This window comes from Zootoca vivipara, chromosome 8 (genome assembly GCF_965207765.1).
Source record: "Zootoca vivipara chromosome 8, rZooViv2.hap1.1, whole genome shotgun sequence".
NCBI classification, from domain to species: domain Eukaryota; kingdom Metazoa; phylum Chordata; class Lepidosauria; order Squamata; family Lacertidae; genus Zootoca; species Zootoca vivipara.
In genome coordinates this window covers 10,791,906-10,806,986 of record NC_142591.1, presented here as the reverse complement: position 1 = coordinate 10,806,986, position 15,081 = coordinate 10,791,906, and the positions used below count along the sequence as shown (strand labels likewise).

The following is a 15,081-nucleotide window of genomic DNA, read 5'->3' as shown; positions in this document are numbered from 1 at the left end:
GCAAAGAGGGCATCTAATTGCTTGCAACAAAATCTGGGCCATTTCTTGCCACTGAAGCAGTTTTGGAAACTTTGCCTCAACCAGTTAAAAGATCGCACCTGTTGTTAAAACGAATGGCGACCAGATGCCATCTTAATGGGAGTATTACACAAAACGCACAGATAGGGAATTGAGAGAGGAAGAGGCTGCAGGATTTCTCACTGCCAATTTCTCATCAGAGCTACTAATATATTCACTGGCTTCTTGTCTGGCAGCCTCCGCAGAGGACTAAACAGGCTTGGAACGAAGCCCACAAACTTCTTGTAGGCTGGCAAATCCTGCCATCTTTAATGGTGTTGACTAGATGGGAAGTGACCTGTGACAAGATATTGGCAACGATATCCCAAAATCATTGTGAACGGGGAAATTAAAATAGCAACATTAACACATAGATTGTGGAGGAAAACACCTTCAAAAATAAGTTGGGGGGGGGTGAGCACTGGAGATAAGGTTACAGTTCACTCCATCACATGTTTTTTGACACATTTGTGTGGCATGTCTCTTACAGTCTTGCCAGTTTGTGAAAGACCTGAAGGGTCATATTTAGAAGTTCTTCCTTAAGACGTAATTCCCCAGCTGTGACATTTTGCAAAGTACATGTTCAGCAGACATATGTGGTGCATCTATTGCTGGACTAGCTTTACATTCCTGAGTGAATATGCGCTGTGGGTAAATTAGCTGACAACACCCACTATCACCAGCCTGGGTCACTTAAAGGTAAAGGGACCCCTGACCATTAGGTCCAGTCACAGATGACTCTGGGGTTGCGGCGCTCATCTCACTTTACTGGCCGAGGGAGCCGGCGTACAGCTTCCGGGTCATGAGGCCAGCATGACTAAGCCGTTTCTGGCGAACCAGAGCAGTGCATGGAAATGCCATTTACCTTCCCGCCGGAGGGGTACCTATTTATCTACTTGCACTTTAACTGCTAGGTTGGCAGGAGCTGGGACAGAACAATGGGAGCTCACCCCGTCACAGGGATTCGAACCGCCAACCTTCAGATCGGCAAGCCCTAGGCTCTGTGGTTTAACCCACAGCGCCACCTGGTCACTTAGATGCTACTTAAATATCAACACAAGCTGTGGGGAAAATCTTATTTAACGCCAGGGACCAGACGTACAAGGTCCCGAGTTCCCCCTTTGCCCATCCCCTTTTCTGTCAAGAAAACATGTAACTAAGCAAAACAGGGGAGTGGTTAAATAAAAAGTGAGTGCAAGCTGGTCCCCTTAGACCAGGAGAGAGGTACAAGTAGCCATCAACATGTTGATGGGCTCCCACCAGCCCTAAACACCAGAGTGGTTAGAGTTGATTATGGAAACTGCAGTACAGCATTATCTGGAAGGCTGCAAGTTCCCCATCTTTGCCTTTAGCTGCATCCTGAGTGGATTCCAATGCAACGTGCTCTGTGCGACGCTGCTTTTGAAAAGCGTTTGGAAACTACAATGGCTGTAAAATGCTACAGCCAGGGTTGCTGTGGCCAGAGCAGTTTGATGGAGCACGTTGACTCCATTGCTGGATCCGCTTTTGTGACTTCCAAGGTCAGTTCAAAGTTGTGATGATCACCTTTAAAGCCCCAAGTAGCTTGTTCTGATGGTACCTGAAGGACCATCTCCTCCAACATGAACCTGTCCATCTGCTCAGTTTGGGGAGGGCGGGGCCTTCTCAGCATTCGGCTGTCAGAGTGCATTTTGCATTCCCCATGGCAGTGCCCAGGGTGAAGACATCTGCGCCAGGATCTCTGCCCAGCTCACTCAATAATGGCATTTTGCTGTTGTATAACGACACTGTTTCAGCAGACATTTGGCCTAACTCTGCCCACCCCCTTGATTCGATCACTTTCCCCCTTCAATCCAGATTTTCACTTACCCTTCCCTTTTTTTGGAGTATCCTTAATATGAGAAAGTCCAGACTGAGGGAAGGGAAAGTATGGGAAGGCAGAGATATGGAGAATGTCATTGGAGAATTAATAGAGGTATAAGAAGCATACCATCTAATGTACACTAAACAACAGTGCAGATGGGGGAAAGGGGGTAGAGACCCTGAGATCAGGGACTTTGCTAAAATGTGAAATTGCATCAGACCGGAACACTTTAAGGTATGTCATAGAAGTAAGAATGGGGTTGGCAGTCACAGAAATTGCAGCAAAGTACCAAGGAGGAGGTTAGAATAACTGTCTTCTGAATGAGATAGCTGCAGCCTTCAGAAATATCAAGATGTTTGCAACAATGGTTTCAGCTCCCTTCCTGACAGAAACCCTATGGTGTTATTCGGTACAATACATTAGTAGGTATGATTCCCCTCACACCTTTACAAAGCTACACAATGCATCTCTATCTGGGAAATGGCTGGTCAGCTTGGCAAAGAAGAAATAATTAGGGGCCACCCTAGCCAAGACGTTAGAATTCAATAATTGCACCCAAGATCTCTGTATATTTCTTTTAAAAAATCATCCGTGGGCTCCCCTGATTTGGATCGTGGCCGTCCGTATAATAGTTACACACTGGGAGAAGTAGGTTAAACCTTTTCTCTGTGAAATTTCCCCAATCACACAGGCCACCGGGGCCACATGATGTCAGCGCACCGTGCGTGCATGCCGTCAGGTGCCTGCCTCCCCACCAGTCCCATCCGGTTATTTGTTCATAAAATACACTGCTTTTGAAGAAAATATCAAGCTCAAAGGGATATTGGGTGGCATTATAAACATTACCAATAAGATGGCATCCGTAAGATAGCAGTCTTCACACTGTTTGATTCACTAAAGGTAAAGTTTGAAAGCACACCAATGCAAGTAGATAAATAGTTATTGCTGTGGCAGGAAGGTAAACAGCGTTTCTGTGTGCTCTGGTTTCTGTCACGGTGTCCCGTTGCGCCAGAAGTGGTTTAGTCATGCTGGCCACATGACATGTCTGTGGACAAACACCGGCTTCCTCGGCCTGAAAGCGAGATGAGCGCTGCAACCCCATAGTTGCCTTTGACTGAACTTGACAGTCCAGGGGTCTTTTACCTTTTCCTTTTCCCTTCACCAATCCTCTAGCTTTCTAGAGGATGTCTAGGACTAAATGGCAGTAACCGGTGTGAAGACTGCAGCCAAGTATTGTTACAGGTTTGGGGTGCCAGAGTTTGTGGGGGCAAGGCACTCATACTTCCTTGATTTAGAGAAGGTGCCAGACATTGAATTTAGCAGTGTACAAATGCAGGCTAAACTGGTTTCTCCTAACCATAAAGTTGCCTGGAAATAAGCCATTAAGAAACAAAGACTGGCTATCAGCAAAGCAAAGGCTGTACCACTGACTGGCTCGCTCTGTGACAGTTTATGCGTTCTATGTCCTTTTCTGGAAATAAAAAGTTTAAAAAGGGGTTGCCAATATCTTCATATGATTATTTATATTCGTGAATTCAAAGCAGCTTTCACAGACTGATATTTATCACATTGCTTTGCAGGAAATGCTGTCAATCACTTTAGCTATACTCCCACTAAAGAAGTGTACGTTATTAGCAGCCCTCAGCCATTACACTTGTTTTGTGACAACCACACATTGCTAAAAATTAATTAAAGGCGCTATTTAAGCAGAAAAAAGTGCATGCGTGGGGTAGGCAATTCCAACCTTTTTTCCTTGACAACAACATGCTACCGTGTTTCTCCGAAAATAAGCCATACCCCAAAAATAAGCCATAGTGATAGGCAGTTTAACCTTGTAGGTTAAACTGTACCATACTTAAAAAAAAAAAAAACGACATCCCCTGAAAATAAGCCACCGTGTGTTTTTTTGAGGAAAAATAAATATAAGACAGTGTCTTATTTTTGGAGAAACACGGTAGGTAATGCTATACCTTGTAGCATTTTGCTCTCCAACAGTAGGGTGTTTCCTACCGCTCACTTCCCATCTGTATCCCATTTTCTCAGTCACTGAACAAATGCAATTAGCTTGCAGTCAGCCACATAATGATCTCCTACAAGTACCACTAAGGTGTTCTATATCCATGGATTCTCACAGCATTTCCCCCCCCCCCAAGAATATTATGCTTTTCAACACTCAGCCTGATTCACAGGTCGATAGGAGTTCCTGCACTTCAGCCCATTTCAAAAGTAAACCAAGCAGATTTTTATAGGGTTTTATTCTAAGAAATTTCGCTTATCAGAGCAACTTTAGATTAATTGAACACATGCATGTTCATATGACTGGAATGTGGAAAGATAACCTGAATGTTATTACAGATATAATACCACACAGAGAGCTTGCCCTTCTGTGGTACAATGGGTCAGTGTGTCTGGCTGTTAACAAGAAGGTTGGGGGTTCGAGCCCACCCAGGGATGGCTGTGGGCAGGATTCCTACATTGCAGGGATGTCAGACTAGATGACCCTCGGGATCTCTTCCAACTCTACAATTCTATGATTTCCCAACACCTGAAACAAAATGGAGTCAGTTTATAAATCCAGTTACCAGTCACCTCGTATACAGTAAGTAGAACAGCGTACAGAAGTGATAAGGTGTGAATCTGCTATTGGCTGAACTGGATTGGAGACCCCAGGACGTATAATACAAATCTTGAAACATTTCATGGCGAATTGAAAGTTATATCAAACTATATTCAGCTAAACATGATATACTTTCTCTTGGGGATCAAGTGTAGGTAATATATTTAAAAGGAGGAGGCAATAAGTATGCTCCAGCAATATAAAATAAGTAGCAATACATGTAAAAGATAAATGGCCCTTGGACAGTTAAGTCCAGTCAAAGGCAACTATGGGGTTGCGGCGCTCATCTTGCTTTTCAGGCCAAGGGAGCCAACGTTTGTCCACACACAGCTTTCCGGGTCATGTGGCCAGCATGACTAAACCGCTTCTGGCGCAACGGAACACCATGATGGAAACCAGAGTGCACGGAAACACCATTTACCTTCCTGCCACAGCGGAACCTATTTATCTAGTTGCACTGGTGTGCTTTCGAACTGCAAGGTTGGCAGGAGCTGGGATAGAGCAATGGGAGCTCATCCCGTCACAGGGATTTGAACCGCTGACCTTCCGATCGGCAAGCCCAAGAGGCTCAGTGGTTTTGACCACAGTGCCACTTGCACCTTAGCAATACATGTATGCTAGTCCAAACAAATATCTTATGCTGGGTCTCACAATATGGAAATATAGCTATCATATATGTCCGCATATATGCATTATCAACGACAGATGTATTGCCAGCAACTTTTCCTGTATTCCTTTTTTTGTTTTTGAGGGGGGAATCTTTGCAGCAAGGGGATCAGTTTAATCGTGTGCCACATCTTTGTGCCATGTAAACCCTGCATGTGTAGGAAAGGAGGCCAAATCCTCGTGGATTCCAGTAAACCAATATTGAATGTATCTAGCAGTATTAATCTCAATTGGCCTCAGTACGGAGGGGGGGAAACCTTGAAAAGGGCATGCTGGTGTTTATCACCATATGCATACAATAGAAGCTGCTAACATGGGAAAGCGCCCCAAGGGTTCTACAACATGTTATGCTTGGCAGCTTTCCTTGTAGAAACCAGCAACAAAACAAAAGCTTTTATAATTTTTTTATAGGTCTCTTTAGTCAGCTAGCATATGTTATCCCATTTTAGACTCTTGGCCCAGCCCAGTGCTGTCAGAATATTTCATGTCTCGCTACAGGAAGCTGCAATATGTCCAAGAAAAATCGCTTTCTTTGCACCTTAGCCACCCACATAAGGAATCCTAACAGCCTCCGCTGGGAGAAGTGGAACATAGAGGAAGGAGATGATTGACTTGAAAGGTAGTCAGCTATTTGAAAGTGTTTGGGCTACCCCCTCCTGAAGGTTTACAGTACATAACCGTAGAAACATAAAATCCTGTTACGTTCAGCTAAAAACAATACAGGCAGTGCCAAATTCTTATACATGTCTACTCAAAAGAAAGTTCCCCTTGCCACAGGGAATTGGAGATGGGATTGGAGAATAAAGCACTTTTAGATTAGCCCTAGTTTTGCCGCAAGCCAGGAAAATATATTGTTATAGACCAGCGGTTAGCAACCTTTTCAGCCATGGGCCGGTCCACCATCCCTCAAACCATGTGGAAAAACCATTTTGGAAAAAAAATTATGAACGAATTCCTATGCCCCACAAATAACCCAGAGATGCATTTTAAATAAAAGGACACATTCTACTCATGTAAAAACACCAGGCAGGCCTCACAAATAACCCAGAGATGCATTTTAAATAAAAGCACACATTCTACTCATGTAAAAACACCAGGCAGGCCTCACAAATAACCCAGAGATGCATTTTAAATAAAAGGACACATTCTACTCATGTAAAAACACCAGGCAGGCCTCACAAATAACCCAGAGATGCATTTTAAATAAAAGGACACATTCTACTCATGTAAAAACACATTGATTCCTGGACCATCCATGGGCCAGAATGAGAAGGCGATTGGGCTGCATCCAGCCCACGGGCCTTAGGCTGCCTACCCCTGTTATGGACAGTGCATTTCTTATAGGAAAAAAAGGTGCCGGTACTCTTGAGTACTCCCAGAAAAAGCACTGGTTATAGATTTGAGCCCCCCGCCCCAACCGCAGAAATAGATAAATGATAGGATTCTGATTATTTGTAGTATTGCAGGACCCAACAAATACAATTAGATTCAGTTCTGAATAAACACGCAGAGGACCATGTTGCTAGCAACCACAATAAAGATTTTAGTGGCTTTTATATAAAAAGCATTGTTTAAGGAAGAGCACACTTGCATTACTAAATACAGAAATCACAACCAAATTTGATGTAAAAAAAAAACCCTGAAAATCTACATTGTGTTGTTTAACTCAGGAACTCTGGTTCCCGAGTTCCTTTCTGTGTTAAAAACAGAATGTAATCCGAAGCCCAGCTATAAGCACATTGAACACATTGATTTCAATGTGACTCAGCATGCTTGTGCCTCTGTGGTCATGACTGCATGCATTGCCACCAAGAATACTGGGGAAAGTCTTCTTCTTCTCCTCATGATTGCTATTGTCAGAATACCCAAATGTTAGTTATATATTTCCTTCTTTCTTTTTTTGCAGACTATAAACTTATCTCTAAGTGTTATGGTATCAGTTTCACTTCGTGTTGAAAGGATTCCAACTCTGTCTCGTTTTTTAAATATTATACAGGTAGATCGCATCTCATGCTAATTTCACTTACAGAGTTACAGATTTATGTGGATCGATGATTTTTTAAAAAAAATATAATAAAAAGGGGGAGCAGGGGGAGAACCCCTGGAAGGGCCAACTGAGATCTTGTGGGAGGCCTCACGCAACCTGCTTACAAGCTGAGATCTATATTATGAAAAACTACACAATATATATCTGCTGTATAGTATATCTAAGATTCTACCTGACTAAATCATGCTCAGAGCAGACCCACTGAAATGAATGGGAGTTGAAAGTTTGCGTTGACAGCCCCACTGATTTCAGTGGGTCTACTCAGAATATTACTTAAACACGTGGAATTATATTTCTTCCATATACCTTTGCGACTGTTGGATACAAAATGCCATTATTTTGACCACTGTAAGCAGATGAAAACATTAGCAGGATTTCAATGTCACTTGTAATGTAACAAAGATTGTGGATAATATGGATGGATATAAAATATAGAGTATGGCATAATATGAGTTGAAAATGTTGACAATAGGACCCATGGAGGAGATGAAGGAGAAGTCTTGAGATCCTGAGAATTCTCTATACATGGATATGTATTTGGTATTGTTATACTGTAAATTTCTGTCTGTAAAATCAAATAAAAATCGATTTTTTTAAAAACACCATTGTTTCATCTCAACCTTTATGTGATTCACAATGTCAAGTTTGCCCTCTGCCCCTTTCTTACCTTGTTTTCCATACCGAATCACTAGATTCCTTCTCCTCAGGGCCACTTTATTGTGGGTTCCTCAGAAATGCCGTCAACTTTAGTTCTCAACTGTATCATTCTTCAACTGCTTTTCTTCCGTTTTAGAAAACACACTCTTAACCACTGTAAGATATAAAAATAAGAAACACGACATTTGACAAAATGTAATAAACATCTCAAAGTCTAATATTGTATACTGTAAAGTCTAAAACTGAAAAATTAATATTAACTACCACCCGCCAATATTTAATTGCCTTCCCATACTTCCAACATGTGTGCATGTCTGTGAAATCTCTTCATTATTTACAAATATTTACAAATATTCCATCTCCTTGGAAGACATGTTCTGTCACCGGGGGGGGGGGCTCTTTTTGGTTTTGTACAAATTTAGTACATTCAATCTTCTTTTCACCAATTTTATTCATTTTGCAGGCCCATAAACACCACTGTACATCCATCTAAAAGCGCTTTTCTTTATAGTCTCTCTACCATTTCTTGATAAAGGTTTTATATTCTTCCACCTGAGTATTAAATAGTATCTCATAATCATCTGATAGCTTATTTTCTATTGGTTGGTGTCAACTTTTCTGGTCTTTTTACCTTTAACCCATGATTTACTCCTCACATTTTTTATTTATTTCCTTTCATCCCCAGTAAAATCGGAAAGCATTCCAATTATAACGTACAGTAATGGGGGGGGGGGAGTGCATTAATTTGGAAGAAGAATGTGCCTCCCACAAGGTGTTTTAACTATGATGAATTGCCAATCCAACAGCATTAATTGTCTTTATTGTCTAAGTAGGGAGTGCCCAGGAAAAGAAGTGGTTATCAATTCTGAAGAAACCAGACTTCTGGTGATTAAGAATAATACAGCAGTCATAATTAGAGATTAACTGGTACTTAAAAAACGAGTTGAAAATACATATCTATCTCCCCAAATAAATAATTTCTCTCTTAAAATAAACGCAGCCCATTCTAATAGTGCCTGCTGCAGCCTGGCCATATATATACTTCACCAAGCTCCCTACATGAAAAAGATGAGGTTATATTACACACAGACTTAGCGGAGACAGAATGCAAGGCCCTTCACAATGCATTATTTATAGCCGACTACCGGTTCATATTCTTTGGGAGAAAAATGCACGGAGTAAAAGCCCTGAACCTTGTGATTGATAAAGTATGGAACAAAGTTAACAGAAATCTTAAATCATCTACCAAAGACCTGAAGGTAAGGCAACAGCAAGTACCCAGCAGACTACATCTAAGATAGATAAACAGGGAATCAAAGCCTCCGACAGGGACTGGGAATATGGAAAGCTCAATATAGCTCCAGCTTCTTTTGTTGAGCCTTCAGCTGCAGCAGTTCAGTTTTTGAGGCAATGTGCTGCATCAGAGTTATAAATCAGCCATATTTTTTTCTATTTTTCTAATTCTGCAATTCCTGATCTTCACCACATTTTATCATGTTGGAAAATTAGGTTTTTTGGGGGGTCAGGATGAGCAGAGGACTGAGTGTGGGGAAAGAGAAAGGGTTGGGTTTTTTTTATAATCAATATTTATTAAACCTTTTCAACATACAATAAAAGCCAAAATAATCTAGAAAGAAAAAAGGAAGAATAAGTAAAGGAAGAAAATAAAGAAGAAGAGGAAAAAAGAGAAAGTAAATGCAATATTTCAAACAGTGAAAAACCAGATGGAAAAGTTTTTGAGCTTTATTTTGTTTTGCCCAAAGTTTTTTTAAAAAGCCTTTTTTGAGCTATTTTAACATCAGCAAAATTGCCTGCCATACGTCCAAATTGTCCCGGACATTTGGACGATGCCGATGAATGTGGATATGGCATTCTGGGCTTATGGCAACCCTAAAATTATATCTTCACCCTTATTTAACACGCAGAAGAGTGAACCCCTCACCCAGGGCCCTTCAGAGAAAGGATTGTCTAACGCGTTTCAGCCCAATAATTTGGCTGCTCTAATTCAGCCCTTCCCAATGTGCTTTTCTCCCCAAAGCTACACAGATATTTATGTTGTAGCTCCAGCCTGAGCCCTACCTAGACAAGCTGTATGGCCAGTGACCTGTACAGTTTGGAATTCTGTTTGTCTGTTTAACTGCATTAGAAAAGAGATCAGAAATACCGTACCATACCCTTTAGTAACAGAGGTTCATGAGGGAATGGAGCCCTTGAGTTGGGGAAAAAAGTTTCTACCCATGATGCTAGTTTCTTTATCACATCTGTAAAGGTGCCAAAGGATGCTATGAGTCAGCACCTCTAAAAACCTAAGCAAGAGAACAATTGTTCTCAAACATTTTACCTCACGGCCACACCAAATTTTTAAACTGATAAGGAATACATTGGAAAACAAAAAGAAACAACTCCTAGCATTGCTAGTTGTGTAACATAGAACACAACTACTTTATAATATGATCATGGGACATGCAGCTTCATAAGAATCATTCCCAAAATTTAATTATAAACGAGCCTCTTATATATGTACCTTAAGTATGTATACAAGTGTGCATGCACACGAAAGCTCAAACGAATAACAAACTTAGGTGGTCTCTAAGGTGCTACTGGAAGGAATTATTTTATTTTGTTTCGACTACAGACCAACACAGCTACCTACCTGTAACTACAGTATACAAATCCAGTGAGAGGTGAGCTTGCTTTTGCCACATAATCTCTTTTATATTAGGTCTCATTTGAGACAAACACAAAGAAGCCTTTCTCTTTTGAGCTTTCATATCTGTCAAGAGTTGAAAATCTCTGTTTCTGCGAATAAAAAAAAGATACTATACTATGTTTGTTTGTCCTTTAATCTTCCTGCCATATTTGCCATCCTCTCCTGCCACACCTTTGGAGAACCACTGGTTTAGGGCTTTCTATATTCAGCCCTTATGCATTTCAATAACCATTTTAAAAAGTGGAACCTCTTCCACCTGATATTCCTCCCTAGTTTTCATTTGTGCATTCAATCAAAACTACAAGTCATGTAACTCCTTTAACTGACTAACATTACAGCAACATGTGTTTAGGTGCTGTCATACCATGTCTTGCTGAGAAGGGTGGATTTCTAGATTCTGCTTTTCTAAACTTGTGCAATCATTGTCAGAGTCCAGGTTACTGTGACATATTTTGTTGGTTGTATCTTTAACCCAATTACTGCTATCGAAAAACCAGACCGAGTTTCTGGTAGCAAACTGAAGGCAGTTTGGTGACAGGAGTTTACTATCTGCAAAAACAAAAAAACACCAAGTAAAACCTCACCACCAGCCTTTTTAGCACCTTTAGCAATGGTTCAGTGCCAGCAGACCTTGCTAAATAACTCTTGGCTCTGCGGTTATGAAAGGCACAAAATCCTCCTTCAGATTAGGTGCTGGAAATACTACAAATGAAGAAATGATGCCAATGTCTATTTGTGTTTAGAAATCAAAGCAAAGGCTTTGCAAGATAAAAACTGGAGATGCAAAGGTAACTGCAAAATGTACTTATTTTGTTTTTAAAATACTTATTTATAAAGATCCTTTCCAACAGTTCCCCCCCCAAAAAAATATTTCATAGCAAAATACAAATTCAGTATAGCAAAATACAAATTCGATCAACATAACTTGTATAAACAATGGGTAAGGAAGGGGTAAAGGGACGCGGGTGGCGCTGTGGGTTAAACCACAGAGCCTAGGGCTTGCCAATCAGAAGGTCAGCGGTTCAAATCCCCGCAACAGGGTGAGCTCCCGTTGCTCAGTCCCTGCTCCTGCCAACCTAGCAGTTCGAAAGCACGTCAAAGTGCAAGTAGATAAATAGGTACCGCTCCGGCGGGAAGGTAAACGGCGTTTCCGTGTGCTGCTCTGGTTCGCCAGAAGAGGCTTTGTCATGCTGGCCACATGACCTGGAAGCTGTACGCCGGCTCCCTCGGCCAATAAAGCGAGATGAGTGCCGCAACCCCAGAGTCGATCACGACTGGACCTAATGGTCAGGGGTCCCCTTACCTTTACCTTTAAGGAAGGGGTGCATACTTTACAGTATCAAGAAAAATATGTAATTTCACATTTTTACTACTTTTCGTGTAGGTCTCCTTTGGTATTAATAAACTGGTGTTATACCGTAATAATCAGGAGTACAAATGCTATAAGCAAGGTTAAAGTAAAAAGACAGTGGAATATAGTCTATCCACAAACAGGACATCATCTCATATTCTTACGATAGCCAAACATTCTTATTTACTTCTGGAGTCAAGTCACAAATTACTGTTATTAGCATATCGTCTAAAATCCCACCACATTGCACAAAAATCCAAAGGTTCTGCCTTTCCTTGAATGAATTTTAAACTAAATGTATTTTTCCCTAAATTGCAATGTTCCATACAATTTATATCACATAGTTATCAAAACTCTCCTAAGTTGGATGATAGACAGCCTTCCTGCAATCAACAACAAGGTGGTAAGTTATTTAGATGCTAACTCTTTATTTGTACCTTGGGACATTGTTAAAATAAAGAAGTTCTGGAGTGAATTCAATTGTGGTCTTTATTACTGCTGTTAATTATGTGTGAAGCAGAGGCATGCTGGTACAGTGCCCCTGTACATGGGGGCTCTAGATAGCCAACAGTAGCTGTTAACGCAGGTAGGCCAAAAGGCTTGCCATCCACAGCCTTCCCAACCCCACTTTTTAAAGAGCAGGCACCTTCCCAGTACAGTACTCTTTTAAGCACCAACTAAAAGCTGCTGTGTATGTTTAACCTAGAGAAGAGCAGACTGAGGGGAAATATGACAGTCACCTTCAAATATCTAAACGGCTGTCACACCAAAAAATGGAGTAAGCTTGTTTTCTCCTGCTCCAGAAGAAAACAATGGATTCAAGTTACAAGAAAGGAGATTCCGACTAAACATACGAGAAAATTTTCTGACAGTAAGAGCTGTTCAACACTGGAACAGTCTCCCCTGGGAGGTTGTGGAGCATCCTACCTTGGAAGTTTTTAGCAGAGGTTGGGTGGCCATCTGCCATGGATGCTTTAGCTGAGATTCCTGCGTTGCAGAGGGTTGCACTATGGCTCTTGAGGCCCCCTCCAACTCTACAATTCTCAGATTCCTGTTTTTAGGACAATTGTATTAATAGTAATGAGTTGTGGGCAACTTACACTTGCCAGGAGCAACATGAGCTGCATCAACTTCGATCAACATAACTTGTATAAACAAGCTGCATCAACACCTTCCACATGAGCTGCATCAGGAAATTTAGGGCATCACAAGGCAGGACAGAGGGCGTCTATGCTGGATTGGTCATGCCCACAGAATGGAAGGTGCAGGATCCCTAAAGATGTGCTTTACGGGGAGCTGGCTTTAGACACCAGGCAGACGTATGCATTACAAAGATGTCTGCAAAAAAGACAAGAAGGCTGGCTACATTAACTCCACCGTATGGGAATCCCTTGCTAGACAACTACAGCACATGGAAACCATCCGTCAGGTTATGTATCCACAGCAGTGACCAGAGGAATGACTGCTGGGAGGGGTGCAGAGAGATGAAATGGCACACCTGCATCGCCACAACCAAACACCTTCATCTGCCCCAGCTGCATCAAAGCATGTCTCTCCCGACTTCTCTACAGCCACAGGGGGCGCTGCAACCTTCCAACTTCAGCCCCTGAAAGCACACTTCTCCATAGTCTCTGGAGACAGGTGGGACGCCCCCAGAGGGCGTAATTTTTAACCTGGTTTAGCATTTTAACTTTTGCATTGCAGGGGGTTGGGCTAGATGTCCTCGGGGCCGGGGCCTCTTTCCAACAACTCTACAATTCTATGTTGCAATTCCACCCTAGATTTCCCTCTTTTTGCAAACCGCTCCTCTTCTTCTTCTTCTTGCAATGTATAAATTGTGTGAGCTGAATAAACAAACACAAAGCAACATACTCTATTCCCTAGCCAAAAAAAGAGAGAGTGGAGGACGCAGCTGCCTTCACGCGCCTCCCTTGCCTTCCTTGCTTGCAGGAAGAGGAAGGAGCAGCCGTCCTTCTCTTTCCGCGCGTCCCTCTCTCTCCTCCTCCTCCTCCTCCTCCTCCCGCCGCTTCGCGCGGGAGCGCGCTCTGACGACAGATCCGTGCGCAGCCAGAGGCCACGTTGGCAACTGAGGACGCTGTTGGAGGTGCGCCTTTGCGCTTGAGCGAGCCGCCGCCAGCTTTTGGGGCTATTGATTTGCAGCAAGCAGCAGCTTCAGAGCAAGCATGTCTTCGCCGCCTAAAGTCAAAACAGAGACCCGGGCTGGACACCCTCCTGCTGGTACTGCTGACCTTCCCCCCACCCCACCCCCCGATCTCTCTGTTTTCTTCTCTCTTTCCACCTCTCCGGGTCTTGGTTTGGCGTCTCTCACGGGAGCTTGTTGTTGGGAGGGGTGATTAGGGGAGGAGGGGGAAGCTGGTAAGTTTTTAAAAATTAAAAATCACCCCCCCACACACACACACATACACAATATTTGCATGTCATCCTAAATGGAGAGTGGGCCGGGGTGTGTGTGTGGACATGTTTTGTGTGCGTGGACATGTTTTGTGTGCGTGTGTCATTTCGCGCATCAGGGAAGGAGGCGGGTGCCCAATTCTTTTTAAAGCTGCAAATCCTTTTTACCTGGGAGCCAGCCCCGTTGAACAAAGTTGGGGATTGTTGTTGTTGTTTTTCTGAGTACAAGAAGCAAGCCCAGCTTCATTGAGGTGACGGGGGCGGCTGCAACCCCAAGTGTGCTTACCAAAGAGTGAGCCCCGTTTAATCTGCGGGGCTTTCTTCCGGGTAAGCAGGATTGCAACTTCGCTACCTAGTCAACATGCTGAGGATCGGGGTGCGCGGAAGGTGCTGCACTGTTAATATGTGCTTCCTTCCGCCTCTCTTAAAGCAACAAAACTTTTGTATGGCCTATGCGTGTTGAAACTTCTGCCAAGTAGGACTTTGTCCGCTACCCCCTTTCCACTTGAGGACGTAGGCAAGAAAACAGATCCCTCAAGTGTCTAATGAAAAGCCACTTGGAGGTAACCGGGTGGATCCTAGGGTTGAGGGGCTCATAGGAGTCTAGCTTATAGACACTATAGCACAGAGGAACATGGCAGAATGTGTGTGGATGTCATAATACAGAACTGAGACTTATTGTTTATTATTGCAGCCAGAACGTATAAGCTTTTCCTATGAG

The 15,081-nt window shown here is 42.6% G+C and overlaps 1 protein-coding gene and 1 long non-coding RNA gene across 3 annotated transcripts in view; one reads left to right on the top strand and one right to left on the bottom strand.

Moving 5' to 3' along the window:
• Nucleotides 1-13,968, bottom strand: part of LOC118090339 (uncharacterized) — a 63,123-nt gene extending 49,155 nt beyond the window's left edge. Inside the window, exons 1-2 of one of the 2 annotated variants that reach the window (XR_015951326.1) lie at nucleotides 13,821-13,968; nucleotides 7,898-8,041 (exon numbers count right to left, since the gene is read on the bottom strand). This is a non-coding gene — a long non-coding RNA (uncharacterized LOC118090339). Of the gene's footprint in view, nucleotides 1-7,897; nucleotides 8,042-12,875 lie in introns of both variants that reach the window. The other variant, XR_015951325.1, reaches the window with a different exon arrangement.
• Nucleotides 13,964-15,081, top strand: part of DAP (death associated protein) — a 33,348-nt gene continuing 32,230 nt past the window's right edge. Inside the window, exon 1 of the mRNA XM_035125960.3 lies at nucleotides 13,964-14,186. Within this exon, the coding sequence (XP_034981851.1) occupies nucleotides 14,132-14,186 (55 nt within the window). The 5' untranslated portion in view covers nucleotides 13,964-14,131. The remainder of the gene's footprint in view (nucleotides 14,187-15,081) is intronic.